The sequence below is a fragment of the Pongo abelii genome, chromosome 22 (genome assembly GCF_028885655.2).
Source record: "Pongo abelii isolate AG06213 chromosome 22, NHGRI_mPonAbe1-v2.0_pri, whole genome shotgun sequence".
NCBI classification, from domain to species: Eukaryota; Metazoa; Chordata; class Mammalia; order Primates; family Hominidae; genus Pongo; species Pongo abelii.
The window spans coordinates 48,891,602-48,918,754 of record NC_072007.2 but is presented as its reverse complement, the minus strand read 5'-3'; the positions used below and the strand labels follow the sequence as shown (position 1 = coordinate 48,918,754).

Genomic DNA, 27,153 nt, shown 5'->3' with positions numbered 1-27,153 from the left:
ATAATTTGAATAAAGGAATATATTGGATGAAGGATTTATTTCTGGAAAATTCCTGGATTATAGGCATCTTTAAATTCAATTTATTTAAGGCGTGTTTTAAAATGTCCCTTCAAAATATGGGTTGATACCTGCCAATTAAGTCAAACCAAATTTTTTTTGGGCTCTGGAGTCAGATAGGCTAATCTGATTTGAAGTTTGGTTCTGTCGCTTATTAACCAGGTGATCCTGGACAAATCAGTAACCTTTATGAGTCTTGACGTCCACAGCTGGACAATGGGAATGACAGCTCTCAGAGTTGTGGTCGGAATGAAATGAGAAAATGTGTGTGGAGCCCTTAGCACTCAAGGAACTGGCACTGAAGTACTCAATGAACGGTAGCTATGCTGTTTACTAAGAACTTAATAACGAAGCTGAAAAGGATGTGCAGATCGCATGAGTTTTGGTGGGATTTCAAGGTCCTGTTTTCTCAGTATGATAGAGAAGTATGCCCTGTTTTAGCCTCATGTCTTCCTTTAATGGATCCCTCATTAGATGCTGCCCACATGGAAGGATGTGTGGATAGTGCATGTGATGTGGGTTAGCTTGAGCTAGATTCTTCTGGCCTGTCGGACTAGGGTTCTCTTGGGCTCATTGTAAGTGATTTTCCCAATGGAAGGGAAGTGAGTTATCTAGTCACCTCATGGACCACCCATACCTAGAGGATGCATTTAGGCAAACATGTTTAATGCAAAGCTATGATTCTTTTGCCATCGGTGAATTGTGTCCAGTCCTGCTAGAACATAAAACACAGAAATGCAGTTGTTTATTATTATGTATGTTGTTCCTTTTGTCTTCTAGCCGTCAGGTTCTGAACAGCTGGTAGATGGGCTGGCTTACTGAAGGACATGATTCAGACTGTCCCGGACCCAGCAGCTCATATCAAGGTAAGTCCCGTCTTGGCCGGGAAGCCAGCTCTGCCTTCCTCTGCGCCTAGATTTTCATAGATAGCAGCCCACATATTAGTTAATTAGGGATCAGTCAACACAGCCCAGGAGCTAAGAAAATGGTTTTTACTTTTTTAAATGGTTGAAAAATCAAAAGAAGCATATTTCATAACACATGTAAATTGCATGAAATTTACATTTCAGTGTCCATAAAGAAAACTTTATTGGAACACAGCCCCATGCATTCATTTCTATATCATCTGTGGCTGGCTTCACTCCATAATGGCACAGTTGAGTAGGTTCGACAAAGACCATATGGCCTGCCAGCCGAAAATATTTACTGTCTGGACCTTTTCAGAAAAAAATTTGCTGAGTTAATATATGAAATCACATCCAAATTCTTCCAACTCCTGTTTTAATTCCGTCTCCTTTATACTTGCCTGGGGTTAGCGAGGAGGAGACAAGAGGGTGAATGATTGGATTTCCGATGTTGGAATGTTATTTTATCTGGGCTCGCCGACACTCAGCGCTCCATCACCTCACACCTGCCCTGGCTGCTTCCTGACCTGCACTTCCTGAGGCTCTGGAGGTGAGAGGGTGAGGAAGTGAGACTTGTGCCAAGGGAGGTCCCTGAGAGGACTCTGGCCATTTATTTTGACACTACACATACATGTGGGTAATAGCTACAGGGAGGAAATGAGATGGTAGTTTTCATATACTTGACAAAAATAAAGACTGCAGAAAAAACTGGGGCTTAAGCTACCTTATCCAAACAGGCTGTCTACACCTGTGCTGGTTAGTTCAACTATATCTATGCTGGCCAAAGTAATTGACTGCACGGCCAGTTCTTCACTTTCCCCATACTAATTCATTTTCCCTAAGTGGTGTGGTTGGTTTTACTAATGTATATTCCTTGCCTGAAACATTAATTGAAAATGGGAAGGGCTTATAATTGAAAGGAAAGTTTGTGATATTGAAAAATGTACCTTTTTGAATAAAATATAAAAAGCCTTTCAAAATCCCACACATACAGTTACACATGGATGCACACATATTTTAAAACAATACATTTGGTGAGGCATTCTGGACCATGTGCAGCTCACATGCATACACATTTACTTTCTTTGAAAATGGAATTGGAAGTAATAAGAGTTTCAATGCATTCCTTGAGCTTTTTGGGTGCTCCTGCACTTTCAGAGATTGTGGTAACTCTAGGGATGTCGAGGATTCTAAATTTTGCCCAAGGCCATAGAGGAGCAGATGCTTATGGGGACACTATAATTTGATTTCTGTGTGATGTTTTGTTGGGCTATGATGGTTGTGTTTATCAAAAAAAAGTGCAAGTGGGAAATCTCTTGTGGATGTGATAAGGTTTCTTCAGAAGTGCTGGGAACATGTTTGATCAGTGTGTCTGTGCTACACATGTAAAGTGGGAGAAAGACTTTCTTTAATTTTTAGTGTCTGCTGACCATGAAGCTGCATGATGCAAAGAAAAGCTCATAGGGAAGCTGAGATAGTAAATATCTTCTATAGTTCAGAATGTGAGCGACGCCAACTGTAATTCATTTTATTAGCGTTCCACACCACCCCTTCAGGCAACCAGAAGGAAATGATGAAGTCAGCAAGAAAGTATTGCAGATTTTAAAAAGCTAATTCATAAAGCTGAAACAATCCCATACAAACCTGAAAACACCGTCTTTGAAAATGTATGTTGGTAGAAACATTCTGTATTTGATTTCAGGAATGAACTATGTTGTCGGCTCTGATTTATCCTATTATCTGAAGGGGTGACCTTCCCCTCACGACTGTGGGTATTTCTAGTCAGGTGGGACGAGGGACTGAGACAAGAAATAAGACACAGAGACAAAGTATAGAGAAACAACAGTGGGCTCAGGGGACCGGCGCTCAGCATACCAAGGACCTGCACCGGCACCGGTCTCTGAGTTCCCTCAGTTTTTATTGATTATTATTTTCATTATTTTAGCAAAAAGGAATGTAGTAGGAGAGCAGGGTGATAATAAGGAGAAGGTCAGCAAAAAACGTGAGCAAAAGAATCTATGTCATAATTAAGTTCAAGGGAAGGTACTATGCCTGGATGTGCACGTAGGCCAGATTTATGTTTCTCTCCACCCAAACATCTCAGTGGAGTAAAGAATAACAAAGCAGCATTGCTGTAAACATGTCTTGCCTCCCACCATAGGGCGGTTTTTCTCTCATCTCAGAATTGAACAAATGTACAATCGGGTTTTATACCGAGAGATTCAGTTCCCAGGGGCAGGCAGGAGACAGTGGCCTTCCTCTATCTCAACTGCAAGAGGCTTTCCTCTTTTACTAATCCACCTCAGCACAGACCCTTTACGGGTCTCAGGCTGGGGGACGATCAGGTCTTTCTCATCCCACGAGGCCATATTTCAGACTATCACATGGGGAGAAACTTTGGACAATACCCCGCTTTCAAGGGCAGAGGTCCCTGCTGCTTTCCACAGTGCATTGTGCCCCTGGCTTATTGAGACTAGAGAATGGCGATGACTTTTACCAAGTATACTGCTTGTAAATATTTCGTTAACAAGGCACGTCTTGCACAGCCCTAGATCCCTTAAACCTTGATTTTATACAACACATGTTTTTGTGAGCTCCAGGTTGGGTCAAAGTGGCTGGGACAAAGTGGCTGGGGCAAAGCTACAAATTAACAACATCTCATCAAAGCAATTGTTTAAAGTACGGGTCTTTTTCAAAATGGAGTCTCTTATGTCTTTCCTTTCCACATAGACACAGCCACAGTCTGATCTCTCTTTCTTTTCCCTACAATTATCATCATATTGGTTGATCGTATTGGTTGATGTCAATATATAATATCATCATCATATTTGTTGATGTCAATATATAAAATATAATTTTGAGAAATCATAACTCTGAGAGTTTTTAAAAAATAAATTTCAACTCACATGGCTTCTGTGTGTTTGGAGAGATGAACTGGCAATAAGAAGTGTGGTTACTAATAGCTGATGTTGGCTTCGAGGTAGAATTATGTTAAAGATGTTTATGTCCTTTATAAACCTATCAAAATTCCACCTATTGGAATTCGAATAATTATTTTTGTAATTCTTTCTTTTGCATATGAAATTGGGGTTCTTGACAACAAAGTTGGGAGGATAATTTTCTTCCACTGATTCATTAAAATGCCTGATATGGGAGTTCTTGAAGTAAAATTTCATATGCGAGAAGTTTCTACTGGCTTTGGGCTGAGGAATGCTGCTATGATTTCTGGGAAAGAAGTTCTTTTTTTTTTTTTTTTTTTTTTGATGGAGTCTCGCTTTGTCGCCCAGGCTGGAGTGCAGTGGCACAGTCTTGGCTCACTGCAACCTCCGCCTCCCGGGCTCACACTATTCTCCTGCCTCAGCCTCCGGAGTAGCTGGGACTACGGGCACCTGCCACCACTCCTGGCTAATTTTTTGCATTTTCTTTTTTAGTAGAGACGGGGTTTCACCATGTTAGCCAGGATGGTCTCGATCTCCTGACCTCGTGATCCACCTGCCTTGGCCTCCCACAGTGCTGGGATTACAGGCGTGAGCCACCGCGCTCGGCCGGAAGGAAGTTCTTATAAATGGCACATGAATGGTTTCTCTTGATGTATTAACATATATAGTGGAAGATTTTGCTTTTGGTTCATTGCTACTAAAATGTTTTTGTTATCTGAGAAGGACTTGAGTTTTCCACAGAAGTGGCTTAACACTGCAGGTGTGATTCCCGTGAAGACTCTATGTGTCATCACAGTCCTGTCCGTAGGCCATCCTGGAGGAGAGGAACATTCCTTTCATCTTAGAGAAATTCACTCTGCACGATTTATGACGACTCTTTTCTGCCAGAACAAATGGCTTTTACCCTTTTATATGTTTAAGGAACTGGAAACAATAAAAAAGGAGGGGTGATTGAAAACTATGGAATATAAAATATTCTTGATTTAAATAGTGCAAGAATTGTGGCAATTCGTTTACAAACAAAATGAGCAGACTGTTTATTTTAGCTGCTTCTCTGTCGGTGATAATAGTGATTGTCATTAAGCATAATTTGATTTCCCTTTCTTTGCAGGCCGTTCCAGGTACCTTTTTTTAAAAAATTTTTATTTATTATTTATTTTTATTTATTTATTTATTTTAAGACATGGTCTCGCTCTGTTGCCCAGGCTGGAGTCAGTGGTATGATTGTGGCTCACTGCAGCCTCTGCCTCCCAGGCTCAAGCGACCTTCCTGCCTCAACCTCCTGAGTAGCTGGAACTACAGGTGTGCGCCGCTACACCCAGCTAATTTTTAATTTTTTTGTAGAGACAAGGTCTCACTATCTTGCCCAGGCTGGTCTCAAACTCTGGGGCTCAAGCAATCCTCCCACCTCAGCCTCCCAAAATGCTGGTATTACAGGCATGACCAAGTACTTTTTTTATTACAGAAATTATACTAACTACCGTATCATGCAGATCTACTCTTAGCATGTTAGGTGTGTATGAAGATACAACTCTCTGAAGGGGTAGAGCTGTCACAACCAAAGATGCACCCGGATGATTATCCTCAGCAGAAAAAAAAATAGCAAATCCATTTTCTTAGGATCCTATAATATTTTTGTCATTAATTCTATTTCTGATAAAGCATTTTTAAATTCACATGATTGCATTTCCTAAAAAGAGTTCTGTCTCTGTAATATTTTCATTTACTAACATTTGCTGAAGAGGACTAACTAATTCCCTTTGTTGTTCACCAGCTACTAATATAGAATAATACACATTTTGGAGCTGATGGAATGAGGACTGGACTGAGAGGGGAATCATCTGTATGTTAGTTCTGCTCTGTGGTCGCCAGCTGTGAATCCCAGAGATGCTGGTCATGAAAATTGTCTGAGCTTTGCATTCTTACCCAGTTTCATGTCGTGGATGAGAACACATTCTGGCTCGATTCAAATCCTGCTCTGATGTTTACTAACTTGGTGATTTTGTACAAGTTCCTTAGTTTCTTTGTGCCTTGGTCTCGTTTTATATGAAACAGAAGCATGTGTTTTGCAGGGTTAGTGGGAGATTAAACGAGTTAGTACATTTAGACCCCGCTGAGTACTGAACAATTGTGAGCTATCACTGTGATGTATAAAATGAGGGTAGCATACCCATCTTAAAGATAAAACATCATCCTGTCTCTAATACCTATGGAGCAACATGAGTATGTTTTACAAAACACTGAGTGGAGTGAAAAATACAGAAAACAACGCTCTTTGTAGCACATGATACTTACATACATAAAAAAGTTATATACTCCTCAAGCAACATCATAGGGTTTTCCAGGGTACATACATACCTAACACATATAGATCACATTGGAGTGGGTGCTTGCCTACATGGCACATGCTGGCTAGTTGCTTTGAGAAGTGGTTGGGAATAAGGGAAAAAATAATCATATGCAAATAAAACAAGTTAATAACAGTGATGTTTTTATGTGGCACAGTGGGTCCTCCATGCTGGTAGGAGCATGAGTTTGTACAAGCACTTTTGTATTGGCTTGGTGTTACCTAGTAAAGCTGAAGATGTGCCTAGCCTGTGATCCAGCAGTCTCACCTTGGGTCTGTAGTCTGTTGTACCTGAGCACCAGGAGGTATGTATGAGCAAAAAACAGAACAACCCAAATGTCCATCTACAGAAAAGTGGATAAATAAACCTATTGTACTCCACCAATGGAGTACTATACAGCAGTGAAAAATAAACTCCAAGTGTCTATCTGTAGCCATGTATCAATGTGGATGGTTCTCATATGTGAGTAGAAAAAAGTCACAGATTACATACAATATGATTCCACAAATAAAGATTAAAAAGCGGCAACGTTAAAAAACATATTATTCAGAGAAATGTAATATGTGTTGAAAAGAAAAATAAGGAAAAAATAAACACATAACTCAGCATTGGAATTACCTTGTCAGGGAGGGGAGAGTTTTTGGGGAAAGGCATAAGGGGCTTCTGAGGTCCTGGGGTTGACTGTTGTGGACTAGGGAGTACATGCAAAGGTGTTTGCTTCTTATTCTTTAAATTGCACAAATAGATTATATATCCTGTTTTGTGTGTACTATTTGCAACAAAAATACTAAAAGAAGAGAGGAAAAATTAGATGGCTCATAGTGAAGTCATTCTTGAGAGGAAGGTACTTTCTAATTGTAAAACTCGTACTTTAGCAAATCATCACTTTAGAGATCACTTGGTCTGTTGGTGTTCTAGCTGCAAGGAAAGGTGGGAGCTACTGCTGGTCAAGTGACTTCCTTGAAGCTCAGGCTGTGCCTGCACCAAAGCTGGGCATGGGCCATTTCCAAGTTGAGTGTGTCCTCCTGCCTTGGCTTTGTGAGTTTTTCCATCACATCCTTTTGCGATGAGGAATGATTTGGAGACTGTTTCTGACTTGGGTTCGTTTATTCATTCAACAAACATTTAGCAAACCATCCATGTACTCACACCGGGGGTGGGGGAGGAGACAGAGAAGGGATCAGAAAGACACACCATCTGCCACTCAGGGCATGGGTCACCTGTTCTCAAACACTTCGGGCACTGTGAAGCTGCTAGAGAGGGACAGGGGAGCTGCTGCTGGGGTCTGGGCAGGATCTCAAGGGAGCTGCCTGTAGTCTGCACCTTCACCTGCTCCACCGGCTCACCCATCACCCCTGTGTCCTGCTGACAGCATCTGTGTTCAGCAGCCGCTGCTTCTGCCTGTAAACCTCCTGGCAGAGGATCTTCCTGGGATCATACGTTGCTGTCTCTTCCAGATGAAGCAGGCAGGTGACCTCTGAGGGTGCTTGATGAGGCTGGGGGTTCATAGGTCCACTCACCTGTAGCAGGTGAGTACAGATGCCTGAAGTTGGACCCTCCATCGACACGTCTTCTGTCCTCCAGCTCATGAAGGGTGTCCAGGCTCAATTCAGCTGAGCTAATCACTAGATACTGCTCCGTAAGATTTTGTGTGAGGATCAGGCACCAACAATGGATCACAGGGGAAACAAAGTCACTGTTCAGGTTTCTAGTTGCTGTTCACATGTGGGGAAGGACTAAACACCCAGCTTACCCAGGATTTGTTTGTAATTAGGATTTTCACCCCTTGGCTTCCTTTTCCCTTTAGCTTTTATACTTTTGCTCATTTTTATGAGTGTGCTGGGGCCAGATGATCTCAGTGTGAAGCTTGGCTCCACCTGTTACTAGCTGCCTCAGTTTCGTCAGCTGTAAAATGGGAATGAAATAGTGCATCTACCCCATAGAATCATGACGAATAAATCAGCTAATGAGTTTAGAGCATTCAGAGCGGTGCCCTGGCACACAGTGAGACTTATTATCACATCACATTACATATTGTCAATATAATAATATGCACACCACGTTAATTATATAACATTAATAGTTTTAAACAATATAGCATATTGTTAATCTATAATGTTGTATACTAGCATACTGCTGCATATAGCAGTGGAAGGGGAGATACTGTTACATATAGCAGTGGAAGGAGAAAAGTAAGAAGGGGAAATCTTACGGAAAAAATTAAATTGACCCCGGGTCAGTACTTCCCAAGAAGTGAACTGAAGCACTTCTTTCCCACATTGTTCCACGGCTGCCGCTCTGGAAGTAACGCTAAATATTTCTGACCATAAAAGATGCTAAACTTAAACTCTGTGTCTGTTTTATAGACGGAAGAGTCTAAAACAGTTTCAGAAGTAGCAGCGTTCTGTGCGAGGTCACTGTGAAGCCTGAGAGCCCAGCAGATGAGCCAAGCTCTTTTCAATAACACGAAGCAGATGCAGAAAGCGCCCGAATCTGCCTTGCGAGGAAGGGATTAGGCGATGTCTCGGGGCTGGTGATGATTTATCCCATTGCTATGGCGAAGGGTGGATTTCACAACGGAGCCCCGACCTGGCTGACAAAAGACTCATTGAGTTGTAAGCATTTCTCACAGTTTGCAAATCTGATTTATAGTAACTGTGCTTCACATGAAGGTGAAAGTTTATCCTTTCGAGAATATACTCAAAAGAGACAGAGACTCCCCCCCCCGCCCCAAAGTCTGTCTACTATGAAGCTGATATAAGTCTTTGATATGCTGCCTATTTTTTCTCAATAAATCAGCTTTGATCAGTTTCCAGCCTGGTTAGCACATCCCGATGAGCCCTGTGACTTTGTGGCCATGTATAGCTGCTTTTTCGTTTTTTGTACTTTCATTTTTCTGCAGGATGATGGCACAATTAAAATTTCTACAATGAGTACTTTTATAGTCAGAAAAATAATATTGCTTTAAAATATCAAGATATTTAATATGGCACAATAATAGAGACCCTGCCTACAGATTTCTTTATGTGCGTGGTCTCGAGCTGGACTGTACCTTCTGTTTCTCCTTCTCACTGGGTTCCTGCACCCCTCAGGGTCGCCATGCTGGGCACCCTCCAGGGCCAGATTCCTATGCGGAGCTCAGTTCCTGTAGCCTTTGGAGCGCTGTTCAGCATGTTTGCAGCAGGGTTTAGTGAAGCAGTGAAGTGTTCCCCAGACATGCTGCACAATCCCCCCCCAGTCTGGCGATTCCTAGTTAAGATTCAGTGAGGCTGACATTCAGTAGAGGGCACCAACTTAATCAGAAAGTGTAAGAGGGGTTTGGAGGAGATTCACAATCACTTCCCAGGAGAATGGGTAGAAGTTGTGCATGGTTAGCTTAGACCCCCTCTGGGGCAGTTTCCCTGAGGAGCTGGTTAAAATGCAGATTCCTGGTATCTAATCTAAAGCTTCTTCTCCAGTAAGTTTGGGTTGGAGCCCAGGGTGCTGCAGTTGAAGTGTTTCTGCGTATCTTGCTCAGATAATTGATAGTTATCAACAATTAACCTAGCCTTAGATAATTGATAAATATTTATAAAAGGAACCATGTTTTTTATTTGTTTTGTTTCTTCACTGAAGGCTGCTGTCTTTTGCATGGCTGCTGTGAATATCCTAGTCACACCTCTAAGGGTTTAGAGAGCATTATTTGGCCTTGGGTTTCAAAACATCAGCAAGTCTCTTTGGCTCCACTATTTGGTGTCATAGAGCCCAGAAGAGAAGTGACACTTGTTGCTTCTTCCACCTTGTAGGAAATTAACTTAGGAATCAGAGTCAATAATTTTTCTTAGGGTTAGCCCCCAGTAGTTGAGTATTTTAGAGACATCAGCAAGGTTGACATCACTGTCTCCGACTTAGCCCTGTCTGTGCAATTGGGGATTGAGGATCATTATCCTCGTTGTAGGACTCAGTGTGGGGCCACTGTTGTGGGGGAAGCAGGAATTGGAGGGTACAGTGGTTCGGGACACTAAATTAGCATTTTCCCATGGGGACACCCAATTCTTTCTTACTAATGAATAGGAAGAAGTCCTACTTATGGGTTTTTGCTGGTTTAATCTTCATCTTCTTTTCCTTCTGTGTCTTCTTTACCTTCTGATCGCAAAATCCCATGGTGTGTTGGTATGAAAGAGTGATCACTGATGCCAGATCACCCAACTTTGCCCATCTGTACTTCTCCAGGAAGTATCTGAGAGCACTATTTTATCACATTCTATTGTGGTTTTTAATCTTTGCTGATTTGATGGGTGACGATGGAGTTTTATAGACGTTAGCATTTGGAAACTTGTGAGTTTGATCATCTCTTCATACTCTTCGTACACTTATCAACAAGTTACATTATCTCATTTGTGATATTTTTGAATCCAATTTCAGTCTAATCATTCAGAATTGCTGGACTACAGCATGAACTGAATAGATGATGTCCCCACCTGCATGAAGCTTCCATTCCTGTGGCTGAGATAGAATGTGCTCAAGGGAATAGTTACAAATCAGGTGGTGCTGGTTGGTGTTCTCCAGAACAAAGCAGGAGAAGCAAGAGACTGAGGAAGGGAGAGGTAGAATTTTACACGAAAGGTTAGGGAAGGTCATAGGGAGGAGGTGACATTCAAGCTGAGACCTGAAGGAAGTGGGAGCATGAGCCGTATGATCACATGGGGAAGAGTATTGCAGAGAGAGGGAATGGCGTGTGCAAAGGCCCTTTGGCAGGAGCTCTCCTGGCACTTTCAAGTAACGGCAAGGAGACTGGGGGCTGGTGTGGAGTGAGGTTAAAGCTGCAGGATGTGAGTTGGAGGCATGCTGGTGAGGCTGTGTTGTAGAGTTCTGTTAAGCAAGGATAAGGGCATTTCAATTTTATTTTGCACACTGCAGGAGGAGAACCATTGGAAGGTTTATAGCAGATGTGATCTGATTGAATTTTTTTTAAAGCTTTCTTGAAGTATAATTTACATTGGTTGAAGTTTTAAAAGAACCATGTTGGCTGTCATGTGGGGAACAGACTAGAGGGGGACCAAGAGTTGAAACAGGGAAGACCAATTAGGAGGCCATTGTCAGGCACCAGGCAGTGAAAGGGGAGGTAGTGAGAAATGATCAGATTGGGGATCTGCTTTGAAGGTAGAAAAGACAGCATTTGCTGATGGATTAGATATGCAGTGTAGGAGAGTCAAGGATGACTTCAAAGATTTTGTTTGTAACTGGGTGTATGATGGGGCCACCTACTCTAAAAGGGACGTCTGCAAGAGGGGACAGTTGGAATGAGCAGGGAATCAAAAGAGGGGTTTGGCTGTGTTGAGTTGGAGATGCCTGTTGGATATCCAAATTGTGATGTTGAGAAGTTGATATGAGTCTAGAGGTCATGTGAGAGATATATTGTGATTCCTAAGCCTAAGGCTATCTGAGGCTGGGTGACTAGGTGAGATCACCTAGGGACCAAGATGCAGAAGAGCCTTAGGGTTGAACTTTGGGCCCCTCCAATGCATACAGGTTGGAAAGAGGAGGGAGAACTACAGAGGAGCTGAGAAGAGAAGCCAGTGGAGGTAGAAGAAGGGCTAAGAAACTGCTGTTTCGGTGAGATGAGGACTGAGGATTAGCCATAGGCTTTGGCCACCTGGACGTCATTGTGACCTTCATATGAGTGATTTGCATGGAGTGGACAAAAGCCACCTTGCAGTGAATTTGAACAAAAAAAAAGAGAGAGAGAGAAGTGCAGGCAGCTTATATGCAAACAACTCTTTTGACATGATTTAGAAGGTGTAGTGAGTTTCTCAGCAATTTGTATACATTCTATTTTAATGATAGTTCCCCTCAACGATGTCATATTTGTTGTGCAGATTGTTTTTGATGATTATTCTACCTATTAATTTTTATGATGTTCTTTTTCAACACCCCGTGAGGTAAACATTTTTCTTTGATCACATCGATTGATAATTCTTTTTATTTTTCCCTTAGCTTTTAACTTAGAAAATTTTATCTATTTTATTCTTCTTTTTACTTCTGTGTATTTACCAGTATTCTGTGTAGCTTGTTTAATAGATATAAAAGAAAATACATCTTATCGTAAAAACCACGGACAAAGTCATTCAGCATTCACAGGAGATAAGGCTTGTACCATCCAATTCAGGTTCCTTCATCAGGATTTCTGGGTTCTGTGCAAAATGAAGACAGCATCACTTTGCAGAAGTTTTTTTTTTTTTTCTCTTAGTCTCCTCTGCAGGGTTGATAATAAAAATAGTTGATGATTAGCATGGACACAGTAATTGGAAAGGGGCATAAACCAATCAGAAAATATTACAATTGGGAGCAACAGGTGTCCCTGTCACGTTGTACACCACTCTCTCCTGATACCTTACTCACAAGTGAATTGGATTTCTGGCTCCATGCCTTTCTGGCCTTCTGACTTTTGCCTCTCTGTCCTCTGATCCTTGCTATTTGTCTCCTTGCCATTTTGGGGAAAAAGGAGGCATTTACTGTATAAGGATTATCTGTGTGCCTGTTTTATATGTTTGCTAGATTACAAATTACTTGAAGTGATCACATAATCATTTTTGTATCCTGCATTATACATTATGTATGTAGCACATACTTCACGTATATGAGTTGACTGAATTGAATAAGCAATGGCAACAATGAAACAAGAGTGATCCAGGGACTTTGCTGTATTCTGGGGCAGAATTGAACATGTCGGTATTCACTTACTCTTTATTTTCTCTCCTTTCTAGGTATGATTGTAACCATACAACCAATTTATAGCAGAGAGGACATGCTGTCAAGGACCATGTGTCTTCGCTTTTATAGATACCTATGGACTTTATTTTTTAGAGCAGTTTTAGGTTCACAACAGACTTGAGCATATATCACAAGTGCTCTCATATAATTCCTGCCCCTACACATACATAGCTTCCCCCACTATCAACATTTTCCCACATGGGTGGCTGATGTGTAACAAGCGCTGAACCTACATCAACACATCATTATTACCCAAAGTCCAGAGTTCTCATTAGGGTTATACCCTAATATAAACACCATATACTCTTGGTGTTATATGTTCTGTGGGTTTGGACAAACATGTGATGACACAGATCCACCATTATAATATCATACAGATTAGTTTCACTGCCCCTCAAATTCACTGAGCTCTGTCTGTTCATCCCTCCCCACCTCCTAGGCCCTGACAACCACTGATCTTTTTACATTTCCACAGTTTTGCCATTTCCAGAATGTCATATGGTTGGAATCATACACTATGTAGCCTTTTCAGATTTTCTTATCTGGTGTAGTAATGTGCATTTAAGCTTCCTCCTTGTCTTTTCATGGCTTAATAGCTCATCTTAACTTTTTAAACCATAAAACTCTTTTAAAATTAAGTGAATACTATATATTTTCTCCCAGGAATAAGAACAAACACGCACACTTTTATATGCTCATGGATCTATTGCAGTCAATTCAGTACCTCCCCTCAACCCACCTCCCACACTCTCGGTCCTGCAGGAGCTGGGATACCAGGTCAGCCAGTCCCTGCAACCCATTGAAGCAGTTGATGAAATTGAAAGTGAATTTTTCTTTGCACCTATCTTGCTAGAAACTGTGTTGCTCCTTGAGCTCAGTAGAAGGATAGAAGTTCTTTGAACAAAGACAGTTTAAGAGGTGCATTATCGATTTAAATGTAGTTCAGATCACAGATACTCATTCTGTATTTTTGCATGCAGGAGGATGGCTTCTCAAACTGTAATACATCCATAAGTCACTGGGGACCTTGCTGAAAGTAGATCCCAATTCAGTAGGTCTAGGGCAGGCCTTGAGATTGTGCGCCACAAACTAGCCCCCAGGTGCTGCTGGTTCTGCTGGCCTGAGGACCAGCCTCTTTAAAGCCAGGCTCGAAAGCCCTGTTTTCCAAACTACAGGTCGTGACCCATTTGTCTAAGTGAGTCAAGGCCAGTATTAACAAAAGGAAATGGGATGGAGTAAAGTGGGGACTGTCAGGGCACATCACATATAGAAAGAAAAAGTATTATTTTTGAAAATTTTGTTTTAGTTATATATGTGTGTGTATGTATGTATGTGTATATATATAATATATATTAGACGCTGAGTTTTATAATAATCTACATTAGTTTGTACTCTGGATACATTCTGTGTAGCAAGAAACAAGGGTAGACGCACTACACTGGTTTCGTTCTAAATAATAGTGAGTTTGCAGGCATAAAACTGCACATGTGTCTCCGTGTATTTTGCTGCTCAGATTCTGGTATCCAGATGTTGGGATTTTAACCAAGGCAGGACTGTAAATAGCAGAGAAAGTTTTTTTTATTATTATTTTAAAGATCAAATTCCAAAATCCTGGTTGTGTTTTGCTTAATTGAGAGTACATGTTACTTCTGAGAATGTACTTTAAAAAGTAAACAAATTTAACTGAAGCATGGCTATTAGTTAGTGATTCTTTGTAGATTTTCTGGAAAGTCCTGTTTGTTTGTATTAAACATTAACTCTGCTGTACGCTGTTAATACACTGCTATGATCAATATTGAAAAATGAACAATAATACCCATTCATATGGACTTTCAAATTAGTCTCATAAAATTTTATGATAATGGTATTATTCAGCCAACTGACTTTGAGACTGACAACATATCTAACTTTAACCAGGTGATTCTTACATCCTTTGTTTTAAAACCTCAAGTTTAAAATATCTTTATATTTACATTTAATTGTCATTAATCAAAAATATATGCCTAAAGTAACAGTCAAAAACAAGTCAATTTTTTATGACTTGTGTTGTTTGAAAAAGCCCCCAGTTCAAATATTTACTTTCTGTTATTGTTTGAAAAAAAAAAAAAGGATTGTGTAGAATTTACCCATTTCATTGCGTGTTACAAAAGTGACCTAGAGCCTGCAGGTGTGACAAGGGGTGATGGGTCATCTCCTTACCTGTCCAACTTCACCTTCAGGGCACAATGTCCTGCAAGAATTATATATAAAATAGACAATGTTGGCAATGAGCAAAGACATCAGGAAAGAAAACAGACCAAGAGGGAGAAGATATTTTTACCTATGAATCATTTAAACAATATGCTGCTGTTCCTGTTCCTCAGTCTTTTATGATAACGGAAAACTAACATATATCCAATAAAAGGATTTAAAAAGACCTGTTACTTGATTCCTCAAACCTGAAATTAAAAACAAATGAACAACATAACCCTTAGGTTATGTAAAACATACCATGTGAAGAAATGTGGCTCTGAATAAGAAAAAAAAAGACATTTAAAAAAACCCCACATTTTATAGTATTAAAAAGTATGTGTTAGAAACCCTTTTGATTGATATTAATGCATGACATAAATCAACTGAAGGACTTATTATTCTTGCATCAATTAAAAGCATTTAGACTTACCTGAAAATCTGAAAGTAGCATGTGACATACAACCCTGATTATTGTGTGCCCTCATGTAAACGGCAACATTTGATGATCAGTTCACTCCATGAGGACTACAATTTGGGAAGCTTTCTCATTTCCTTTGATATGGCTAAATAGCATCATGGGTAATTGGAATTATATTAAATTTTATTTTCCAGAAAATTGGTCTTCATGTAGAGGCTTGGAAAGTCACTTTTTGCTGGTATTGGTTTTAGGAGTATTGTGTTAGTTAGGTTCCCTGGGAAGCAGATGTTGAGACGGAATTAGGAATGTTAGTGTTTTATTGGAGGGGGAAGGGGGCTGTGCCTGTGAAGGATAAAATGAGGATGAAGCAAGACTGGGCAGGGAGAGCCTCAGACCAGGTACAGATTTGATAGTTTGACCAACCCAACGGGGAGCTGTGGAGCAGAGCTTGCCTTTGGAGGGGCCCCCGGTTGGGCAGAAATGACCAGGCTCTAATACCCTGCTGTGTCAGTGATTGGCTCAGGGCTGTCTGGGATGAGGCAGGGCCTGAGGTGTGAACAGCTGGAGGCTGTTCAGATGCATGCTAGATTCTTTCTTGAAGGGAGATCCTAGTGGGACACCTCTGGGGCTGCCATAGCATCTGTAGAAGCAGGAAAAGGACGTAGCTGGTTCCTTCTGAAGGTCCAGCAGGGTTATCATTTGCTTGACATTGTCACCCTCCTTGTCTTTTTTTGTTGTTGTTGCAAATTTACCTTTTGCAAGACTACTTTCTGCTCAGAATTAAATGCCCTTTGTTCACAAAATCTATATAATTTTCATGACCTAAAATGGCTTCTGTCCTGAGTGCTTAGATGGGATCATTTGCTGTTGAACAATCCCACCACTGTCAAGTGCCACCATGATGGGAAATTGTAATGTTAAAGAACAGATGAGGCCGGGTGTGGTGGCTTACGCCTGTAATCCCAGCACTTTGGGAGGCCAAGGTGGGTGGATCACCTGAGGTCAGGAGTTCAAGGCCAGCCTGACCAACATGGTGAAACCCCATCTCTACTGAAAATACAAAAAAATTAGCTGGGCATGGTGGCGCATGCCTGTAATCCCAGCTACTTGGGAAACTGAGGCAGGAAATCACTTGAACCCGGGAGGTGGAGGTTGCAGTGAGCCAAGACCGCGCCATTGCACTCCAGCCTGGGCAACAAGAGCAAAACTCTGTCTCAAAAAAAAAAAAAATGATTATTAAAAAATTCCTTTTAGATTAATTTTATTGTTTGGATGTTTATTGGGCTTAGACCTTTAGATAAACAATTTTGACTCTATTTGTTATATTACCTGCCTCTACTGTTATTTAAGGTTGACGTTAAATTTGTTTCAGTGGTTTTGGTAAAGTCTATCATCAGTTAGTTAGACCTGAAATCTAAATGACTAAATCGTGCTGGCCATTATATCAACCTTTGTCCTCTAAAAATTTGGGTCCCAGAGTTGGTCTTTAATCCTGCCTGGGTCTCCGTCTCAAAAAAAGAAAGGGAAATGGGATTCATGGAGAAGGATCTATTATTTTTTTTACCAAGTCCATTGCTGGCAAGTAGAAAGATCCCCCTCAGAATGGGTCACCAGAAGGCAGGTATGTTCCAGGCTCTGCAGTTCTCCCACTCCAACCTCCTGCTTCTAACTGATTTAAGGATTTTTGGACCAGAAAAAAAGTACTTTGGGAGGATCCTCCTATGGATTTCCTTGTTCTGCTCCTGATGTCTCTGTGCCAGCCCATCAGCTAGGATTCATGGAGCAAGGTCTGTGGCTTCAATGCTGGGTGCTCTTTTGCCTTCATTGTGGGGCACTCACAGACACCCTCTAGCCTGAGGCACCGGTTCTGCCCTGTGCATGCAAAAGAGACTGCGTCTGCATATCGCCGTCCCTTCTCCTCTCCTTTCTTGCTATTGTTCTATTTATATTCAAATTATGTAGTTGGTACTTTTAATGTTATTTTACATTTCCTTGAACCTTGATGAAAGACCTTGTGTATTTCTCACCTTTTTCTGTGCTGATTTTTTATCTGCTCACAAATATTGCCTTTATGACTCTGTTTCTCTTAAATGTGGCTTTTAAGTGTTTTTGGTTCATTTGTTGAAATCATTTACTTCTTCCCTCATTTTGCACTGTAACTGTCACCTCCGTGTGTTAAGTAAATCGGGGAGATTTCTTTATTTCTGCATTTGGCTCATTTAAATCTGCTTTCCTTATTGATATGTGATAGGAAAGAAAGTAATTCCCAAGGAAGCCTATCCCAGTGTTGTAGGAATGTTGTGGCAACATTAAGCCCCACTCCATCTTGCATTTCCATACTTTTGCCATTTACTATTCAAGGATTTGGAGACTGATGGAAAACTATTTCTTGTTTGAGGCACACACACTAATGTTTGACTTTGGATGAGAAATTTTTGAATGTCCTTGGAAAAGTAGAATGCTGACAAGGACCTTGAGAGAAGGGACTGTGATTCACCCTGTCTTAAAGAATGAAACTTAAAACTATTACCAATATAATTTGTACCAATAATAGTACTCATCTTCTTATTACCTTAATATCCTATTCAGTTTAAAGTTTCTTGCTTCCCCCAGTGTTGACCTTTTTCAGGCTGGGAAACCTCGGTTTGGACGGAGGGTGTGGTTGGTCCCCTTTCTCCATGGTACATGTCCACTTCTCCTGCTGTCATCTCCTTGCCTCCTCTGTGCCCTTGAAATCAATGATGAGTTGAGTGAGGTTTACCAGACCAGGTTTGGGGCCACCCTCAGCAGGTTCTGCCTTAATAGTCTGGTACCTCTTTTTTAGAATGAGGTCTCTGCCAAAACTGTGGGACCCCCCCCAAAACTTAGCATCCTGATTTAGATCAAAGAAAAAAAGGAAAAGATGATAAAATTAAATATAAAATGCCAGTTGCCATAGGATATATAAAATGATAAAATAGTTCCAAATCATAAGTAATTTTTAAAAAGTTTTGTTCATTAGTTGAAGTGCAGGGAGAACACTTTGTACCTCTTCCTAATCTCAGCTAATTCTGCATCTTTAGAGCAAGAAGAACGGTTAATATGCAGGTGATGCTGGGGTGCCCATATTCATAGAACAGGTGCCCCCAGAGTCATACCCAGAACATTCTAAGAGTCTTCTGAGAAATCCAGGGAAATCGTCCACAGAGCACATGGTTTTCCCCATGTGGCTAGGATTTTATCTGTACCTTTAAGAGGTTTTACATCTAAGTTGTCACTCTTATTCTCAGTGGCTAATCTTCTCAGAGTATAATGCCAAGACTTCTAAATTGTTAAAAACTTAACCTTTTAAAAAAACATACACATATATTGGTTTTTTTCAAGCTAATATACGTTTGGTCATTGATCCTCAGAGATTCCTACAAACCCCAGTTTGGCCCCAGAAGTCCGGGGATGTCTTCTAATAGTAGGTGACACAAAGACTTATGACTTGCAGCCTAGAGAAGCACTGTCTGAGTGAAGCCCAGGGGCCAGCTGTGTAGCTTCTCAGCTGCTTTATGTCCTGGATCTTTCCATTTTATTCTAAAATAGTATATTGCAATATTGAAATTCAATATGGAAATATTTCTTTGTGGCTTTAAATAAACTTTTCAGGAATGCATATTAGCAACTAAAAATAGAGAAAGTCTCAAATTTCTTCACTTTTCCAAAGCTATTCTGGAGATTTAACACTTTTCTTAGCACTCTGAAGGATAGAACCCATGATATCAGTGGCACAAGGTCACAGAAACACTTGGAACTTTCTCTTCCTGAGTACACATAGCTTTGGAGTAGCTGAATACGTGTGCTTTGTGAGTGTTCAGTGGAGAGTCCCACAAAACACGGTGGAGGTGGCAGAACCTGGAAGACCTGGTAACTCTATGTGATGGCTACTGTAGTGGAAGCCTGAGTTCTCTGTTGGGTAACCTTGGATGATTGGGTTAGGCTCTGCTGAGGGTGCTGGGCAGATGTGAGGGGCTACCCCAGCGTTAATCAGGGTAGGCTAATAGCTCTAACCCTCAAATTTCAGTGGTCTAAACAAAGTTTATTTCTCACTCCTGTAATAGTCCAGTATGGGGGTTTGGGTGTGGTGGGTCTCCTCAGTAGCTCTCTGGTGAGAGGAACAAGAGAACCCAGCTTTCTTCCCATCCAGCCTCTGCCTAGCCTTCCCCCTTCTCTGTGTCCTCAGAAGCCTTTCTTTTCCGCCAGTGGGTGGGAGAAGAATGGAAGATTGCATGTGGACGTGTTTCCTAGGCCAGGCTTCCATCTACCTTTCATCGACCAGAAATGAGTCACATGACCACACCTGGCTGCAAAGGAGGCTGGTAAATATACTCTGTCTGGGTGCCAAGGAGGAAAAGGGATATTGGAAAGGCTTGGCCAGCCTCTTTTGTATCCACAAAAGGCTGCAGAAATGTGGTTGGCTCATATGCCCTGTCTCCTCCTATCTCCAGAGATGTGACTTCTTCTCTCCTTGGGTGACTACAAAATAATAATCTTCTTCATTTTTTCTCTCATGACAAATCTTGATGTCACTGGGAACAATTTTAAAAAGTAAAGAATTATGTATAATAATTATATATAATCTCACCAACCCAGATACAATTAACATTTTAATGGTTATATTTCCAGTCTATTTTTCCATGAACAATATTACATATAATTATTTTTGCCAAAAGAGGTCACAGTAACTGCTATTTTTTCAATTTTTTGAAACTGCTCTTTTATCATCCCAAAATATTGCATTTCTGAAATATGGCATTTTTTTTTCCATGTCCCTAGAAACTATCTAGTGACCTATACAATTTCATCCTATGTATATTCCATACATTTTAAGCTAAATATTTATTGATTAATTTTTTGTTGGCTTCAGATTTTTGGCTGTTATGTACAGGGCTATGCTGAATATCCTGTAACTATCTTTGATTAAATCTATGATAACTTCCTTAGGTTCTAATCATATAAGTAGAATTTCTAGAACAAAGAATATCCAAAATTTTTACATATATTTCCAATTTCCTTTCTGAAGACTTTTACCAGTTTAAGCACATACCAGTATATGACATTACTTGTTTCCCCAATATCTGCCAATATTTGTTACTGTATTTTTATAATTTGACAGTACAAATAGCAAGACCTTGATAAGTCACATTTATTTGCATTTCTTTGATTATTAACTTTATTAAAAGTGTACTGATGATTTATACTTTTTCACATCCTTAGTCCATTTTTCCATGTGGACTTGAATTTTTTTTCCTTATTTCCTCAAATGTGTTGCCAGTGTCAGACATAGTGCATATTATAATATAGATACTCAATAAAAACTTGTTAACTGAACAAAGAAAATTATGTTAAGGATGTAACATATAAGTTACATCCTTTATGTTAAGGATGTTAAAACTCTGTCAAATGTGTTTCATATATTTTCTCCAGAAATTGTTGAAATTTTTCTATTAAATAATAATATTGAAAATAGAAAATTTTTGACAATGAATATATTATTTTTTTACTGAGAAAAAAACCGAAACTATTTTTTATCGTCTTTCAATATATAGTTTCTTAATTTTTTTTCTGAGACAGAGTCTCACTCTGTCAGCCAGGCTGGAGTGCAGTGGCATGATCTCAGCTCACTGCAGCCTCCGTCTCCCGGGTTCAAGCAATTCTCCTGCCTCAGCCTCCCAAGTAGCTGGGATTACAGGCGTGTGCCACCATGCCTAGATAATTTTTGTACTTTTAGTAGAGATGAGGTTTCACCATGTTGGCCAGGCTGGTCTTGAACTCCTGACCTCAGGTAATCCACCCGCCTCAGCATCCCAAAGTGCTGGGATTACAGGTGTGAACCACCACCCCTGGCCAAATTTTTAACATGTCATTTAATTTGTTAACTTTTTTTGTGAATTCTTTAGTTCATCCAGACAGAGGCTGTTCTCATCCTAAATTATATAACTATTCATCTGTATTTTCTTTCTGTGTTTTGTGGTTTAATTTTTAATTAAATCTCTAATCTATTTGGATTTTTTAGATGTATAATGTGAGATAGGGATTTAGGTTTTTTTTTTCTTTCTAACTTTTAGGTTCAGGGGGTACACGTGTACGTTTGTTACATGGGTAAATTGCATGCCATGAGAGTTTGGTGTGCAGATTATTTCATAAACCATGTAATAAGCATAGTGCCCGATTGGTAGTTTTTCCATCTTCACCCTTTTTCTACCCTCCACCCTCAAGCAGCCCCTGTTGTCTATCATTCCATTCTTTGTGTCCATGTGTGCTCAGTGTTCAGCTCCCACTTATAAGTGAAAACATGTGGTGTTTGGTTTTCCGTTCCTGTGTTAATTCCCTTAGGATAATGGCCTCCAGCTCCATTCATGTTACTGCCAAGGACATGATTTCATTCTGCTTTATGGCCGTGTAGTATTCTGTAATGTTTGTGCACCACATTTTTTCTTTATCCCATCCACCACTAATGGACTTCTAGATTGGTTCTGTGTCTTTGCTATTGTGAAGAATGCTGTGATGAACATACGTGTGCAGTTGTCTTTATGGTAGAACAATTTATATTCCTTTATATACCCAGTAATGGGATTATTGGGTTGAATGGTAGTTCTATTTTAAGTTCTTTGGGAAATCTCCAAACTGCTTTCCACAGTGTCTGAACTAATTTACATTCACACATGCAGCATGTAAGTGTTCCTTTTTCTCTGCAACCTCACCAACATGTGTTATTTTTTGACTTTTAAAATTGCTGTTCTGATTGGTGTGTCATGATATCTCATCGTGGTTTTGGTTTGCTTTTCTCTAGTGATTAGTGATGTTGAGTATTTTTTCATATGCTTTTTGGCCACACATGTCTTCTTTTGAGAAGTATCTTTTCATGTTTTTTTGCCCATTTTTTTAAAAGAAGTTGTTTGTTTTTTGCTTGTTAATTTGCTTAAGTTTTTTTTTTATAGATTCTGTATATTAGACCTTTGTTGGATGCATAATTTGCAAATATTTTCTCCTATTCAGTACATTGTCTGTATACTCTGTTGATAGTTTCTTTTGCTGTGCAGAAGCTCTTTAGTTTAATTTGGTCCCATTTGTCAATTTTTGTTTTCGTTGCAATTGCTTTTGGAGTCTGTCATGAAATCTTTGCCAGGGCCTATGTCCGGAATGGTATTTTTTTAGGTTTTCTTCTAGGTTTTTGTAGTTGTATGTTTTACATTTAAGTCTTTAATCCGTCTTGAGTTGATTTTTGTATATGGTAAAATAAAGGAGTCTAGTTTCAATCTTCTGCATATGGCTAGCTAGTTATCCAAGCACTATTTATTGAATAGGGAATCCTTTCCACATTGCTTGTTTTGTCTACTTTGCTGAAGATTAGATGACTATAGATGTGTGACATTATTTCTGGGTTCTCTAACCTAGTTCATTGGTTTATGTGTCTGTTTTTGTACTAGTTCCATGCTGTTTTGGTTGCTGTAGCCTTAAGATATAGTTTGAAGCTAGGTAGTGTGATACTTCCAGCTTTTTTTTTTCTTAGAATTGCTTTGGCTATTTAGGCTCTTCTGTGGTTCCATATGAATTTCCAAATAGTTTTTTCTAATTCTGTGAAAATATAATTAGTAGTATGATAGAAATAGCATTGAATCTATAAATTGCTTTGGGAAGTATAGCCATTTTAACAATATTGATTCTTCCTATCCATGGGCATGGAATGTTTTTCCATTTCTTTGTGTCATCTCTGATTTCTTTCATCTTTGTTTTGTAATAATTGTCATAGAGATTTTCACGCCCCAGTTAGCTGTATCCTTAAGTATTGTATTTTTTTGTTGCATTTTGAATGGAATTGCATTCTTGATATGGCTCTCAGCTTGGAAATTGTTGATGTTTAGAAATGCTACTGATTTTTGTACATTGATTTTGTATCCTAAAACATTGGTGAAATTGTTTTTCAGATCCAGGAGTTTTTAAACAGATACAATGAGGTTTTCCAGGTATAAATCACATCCTCTGTGAAGACAGAGAGTTTGACTTCCTCTCTTCCCATTTGGATGTATTTTATTTCTTTTCTTTTTTTTTCTCTTGCTTGATTGCTCTGGCTAGGACTTCCAGTACTATATTGACTAAGAGTGGTGAGAGTGGGCATCCTTAGCTTGTTTCAATTCTCACGGGGAATGCTTCCAGCTTTTCCTGTTCAGTACAATGTTGGCTGTGGGTTTGTCATAGATGGCTCTTAGTATTTTGAGGTATGTTCTTTCAATGCCTAGTTTGTTAGTGTTTTAAACATGAAAGGATGTTGAATTTTATTAGAAGTCTTTTCTGCAGCTATTGAGATGATCATGTGGTTTTTGTGTTTAGTTCTGTTTATGGGATGAATCACATTTATTGATTTGCATATGTTGAACCAACCTTGCATCCCAGGAATAATGTGTAGTTAATCATGGTGGATTGGCTTTTTGATGTGGTACTGGATTTGGTTTACTGGTATTTTGTTGAGGATTTCCAAATCCCTGTTCATCATGAATATTGGCCTGAAGTTTCTTTTTTTATTGTGTCTCTGCCAGGTTTCTGTATCAAAATGATACTGGCTTCATAAAGTGAAGTTAGGGAGGAGTCTTTCCTCCTAAATCTTTTGTAATGGTTTCAGTAGGATTGGTAGTAGCTCTTTGTTATACATCTGGTAGAATTTGATTGTGAATCTCTCTGGTCTAGGGCTTTTTCTGGTTTGTAGTCTTTTTATTACTGATTTAATTTTGTAATTCGTTATTGGTCTGTTCAGGGTTTCAATTTCAGACTTTAAAGCAACAATGATCAAAAAAGACAAAGAAGGGCATTATATAATGATAAAGGGTCCAATTCAACAAGAAGACTTAACTGTTCTAGATATGGATGCACCCAGTGGTGGAGCACTCAGATTCATAAATCAAGTTTTAGAGACCTAGTAAGAGACTTAGATAAACATACAATAATAGTGGGAGATTTCAACATCTCACTGACAGTATTAGATAGATCATCGAGGCAGAAAACTAACTTAACATATTTGAGACCTAAAGTTGACACTTGACCAAATGGACCTAACAGACATCTCCAGAACATTGCACCCAACAACGACACAATATGCATTCTTTTCACCTGCAAATGGCACAGACTTCAAAATTGACCACGCACTTGGCTGTAAAACAATTTGCAACAAATTAAAAAAAAAACTGAAATCATACTAGCCATACTTTCAGGCCACAGCACGGTAAAAATGAAATCAATGCTAAGAATATCTCTCAAAATCATGGAAATTGAACAACCTGCTCCTGAATGACTTTTGGGTAAACAATGAAATTAAGACAGAAATCAATAAATTACTTGAAACAAATGAAAACAAAGATACACCATACCAGAATCTCTGGGATACAGTTAAAGCAATGTTAACAGGAAAGTTTATAGCACTAAACACCGATATCAAAAGTTGGAAAGATCTTAAATTAACAGCTTAATGTCACACCTGGAGGAACTAGAAAAAACAAGAGCAAACCAAACTTACAGCTAGCAGAAGAAAAGAAATAACCAAAATCAGGGCTGAACTGAATGAAATTGAGATACAAAAAAACCATACAAAAGACCAACAAAAATAAAAGTTGGTTTTTTGAAAGAATAAATAAGATTGATAGACAACTAGCTAGACTGATAAAGAAAAAAGAGAGAATCCAAATAAGCATAATCAGAAATGACAAAGGGGACATTACCACTGAACCCACAGAAATAAAAAAAAAACCTCAGAGACTATTAAAAAACATTTCTGTGCACAAAAATTAGAAAACCCAGAAAAAATAGATAAATTTATGGAAACATACAATACCCCAAGATTGAACCAGGAAGAAATAGTTTTTTTCCTCAATAAATGATTGTTCTGTTGCTATTGAATAACTTACTTTCCAACTGATATGAAAATGTTACTTTTATCACCTCCTGAATTCTTTTTTGTACAAAGGTTTGCTTTTAAATTTTCTGTTCTGTTTCCTCAATCCATTAATCGTCTGTCAATTCCTGACTGCTACCCTTGCTGATTTATCTGCCTTATGTTTTTTTGTGTGTGTCACAAACCTTGTATGAACCTGAGTCCCATTTGCAATGATCCCATCTCTGGCTGGTTGTAGTTATAGTCTCTGTTTTCTCAATTATCTCAAAGCCACCTGCTCATACATAATAGGCTGTCTTAGCTTGGGCGGATGTAACAAAGTGCTATACATTGAGTGGCATATAAACAACAGAAATTTATTTCTCACAGTTCTAAAGGCTGGAAGTTGGAGATCAGAAAGTAGCAGGGTTGGGTTCTGGTGAGGGCTCTCTTCCTGATTCACAGATGTCCATCTTCTTGCTGGGTCTTCACACTGTGGCAAACGGGTGAGGGAATCTCCCTGGGGTCCCTTTTGTAAAGGTACTAATACAATTCATGAGGGCTCCATCCTTGTGACCTAGTCACCTTCCAAAGGCCCCTCCTCCTCATACTGCTACCTTGGGGGTAAGGATTTAAACCCGTGAATTTTGGGGGCACACACACATTGCAGTTGACAAACGCACTATGTGTCTGAACACATCTCATGGGCCTCCATCTATTACTCCAGGACCCTCAGCCCCTGCTCGGTCTCAGTGGCCACCCCAGCAGATTGACTCCTTCTGGGTGTGAGGGCTTCCACAGCTCAGGGCCAGCCTGTTACCTGTCCCAGGAGGGCTGGCCCTTCTTTCCTGTGACTCAGTGACTCAGCAACCAGGTCAAAAGGTTTCCGGATCCTCTTGGCATTTCTGTACTTGGATGAAACACCCCACCACTGGGTGTAGATCCTGACTTTTGGAGTGTCACCTTGGGACCAGGTGACAACCCAGACATGCAGGGTGACTCTGACCAATGACGAAAGGGATGCAGGAAGAATGTAGGCAACTAAGTTCCCATTTTTCCTCCACCCCATGGGCTGCTGTGAGGTAGAATTTTTCTGTATAACCTATCAGAGGCATCTGCATGGCCAAGGGAAGGCAGGGGCTCAGTGACTGGCTGTCTCCGTGTCTCCAGAAGCCAGTGTAGTGACAATCTCATTTGCTTCCCCTCACTCTCACTGCCCCAGGTTTGCACCTCTCCAATGGAGCAACAGTATTTAATTTTTGTGTCAGTCTGTGTTCAAAGAAATCTAGGTTAAAAAAAACACTGTATCCTAGACAAGGAAGACATTCATTTCTGTATTACTGCTGTTTTTTCTTTTCTTTGTAGTTTCTCTTTTTTTTCTTAGAAAATTAATATTTACACCCAAACAAGCCTCTGTTTCAAAAGACTCAGCTCCCATGACATTGGCATGTTACATACCTAAGAATTGTAAATGCAAAACAGATAATAATCCCCAACAATCAGGACATTGTGCATTACTGTATATGTGTGTTTTACTTTGCCAAGTTGCAGAAAAGTAGATTGAACATCTAGATTAGGGAAGCCGATAGACACATATCCATCTGTCCAACACATG

The 27,153-nt window shown here is 39.8% G+C and overlaps 1 protein-coding gene across 2 annotated transcripts in view; it reads left to right on the top strand.

The window, feature by feature from the left end:
• ERG (ETS transcription factor ERG) overlaps positions 1–27,153 on the top strand; it is a 284,031-nt gene that overhangs the window by 86,135 nt on the left and 170,743 nt on the right. For both annotated transcript variants that reach the window (XM_024239531.3, XM_054542518.2), the window contains one exon: positions 838–923. In XM_024239531.3, the coding sequence (XP_024095299.1) occupies positions 885–923 (39 nt within the window). In that variant the 5' untranslated portion in view covers positions 838–884. The remainder of the gene's footprint in view (positions 1–837; positions 924–27,153) is intronic.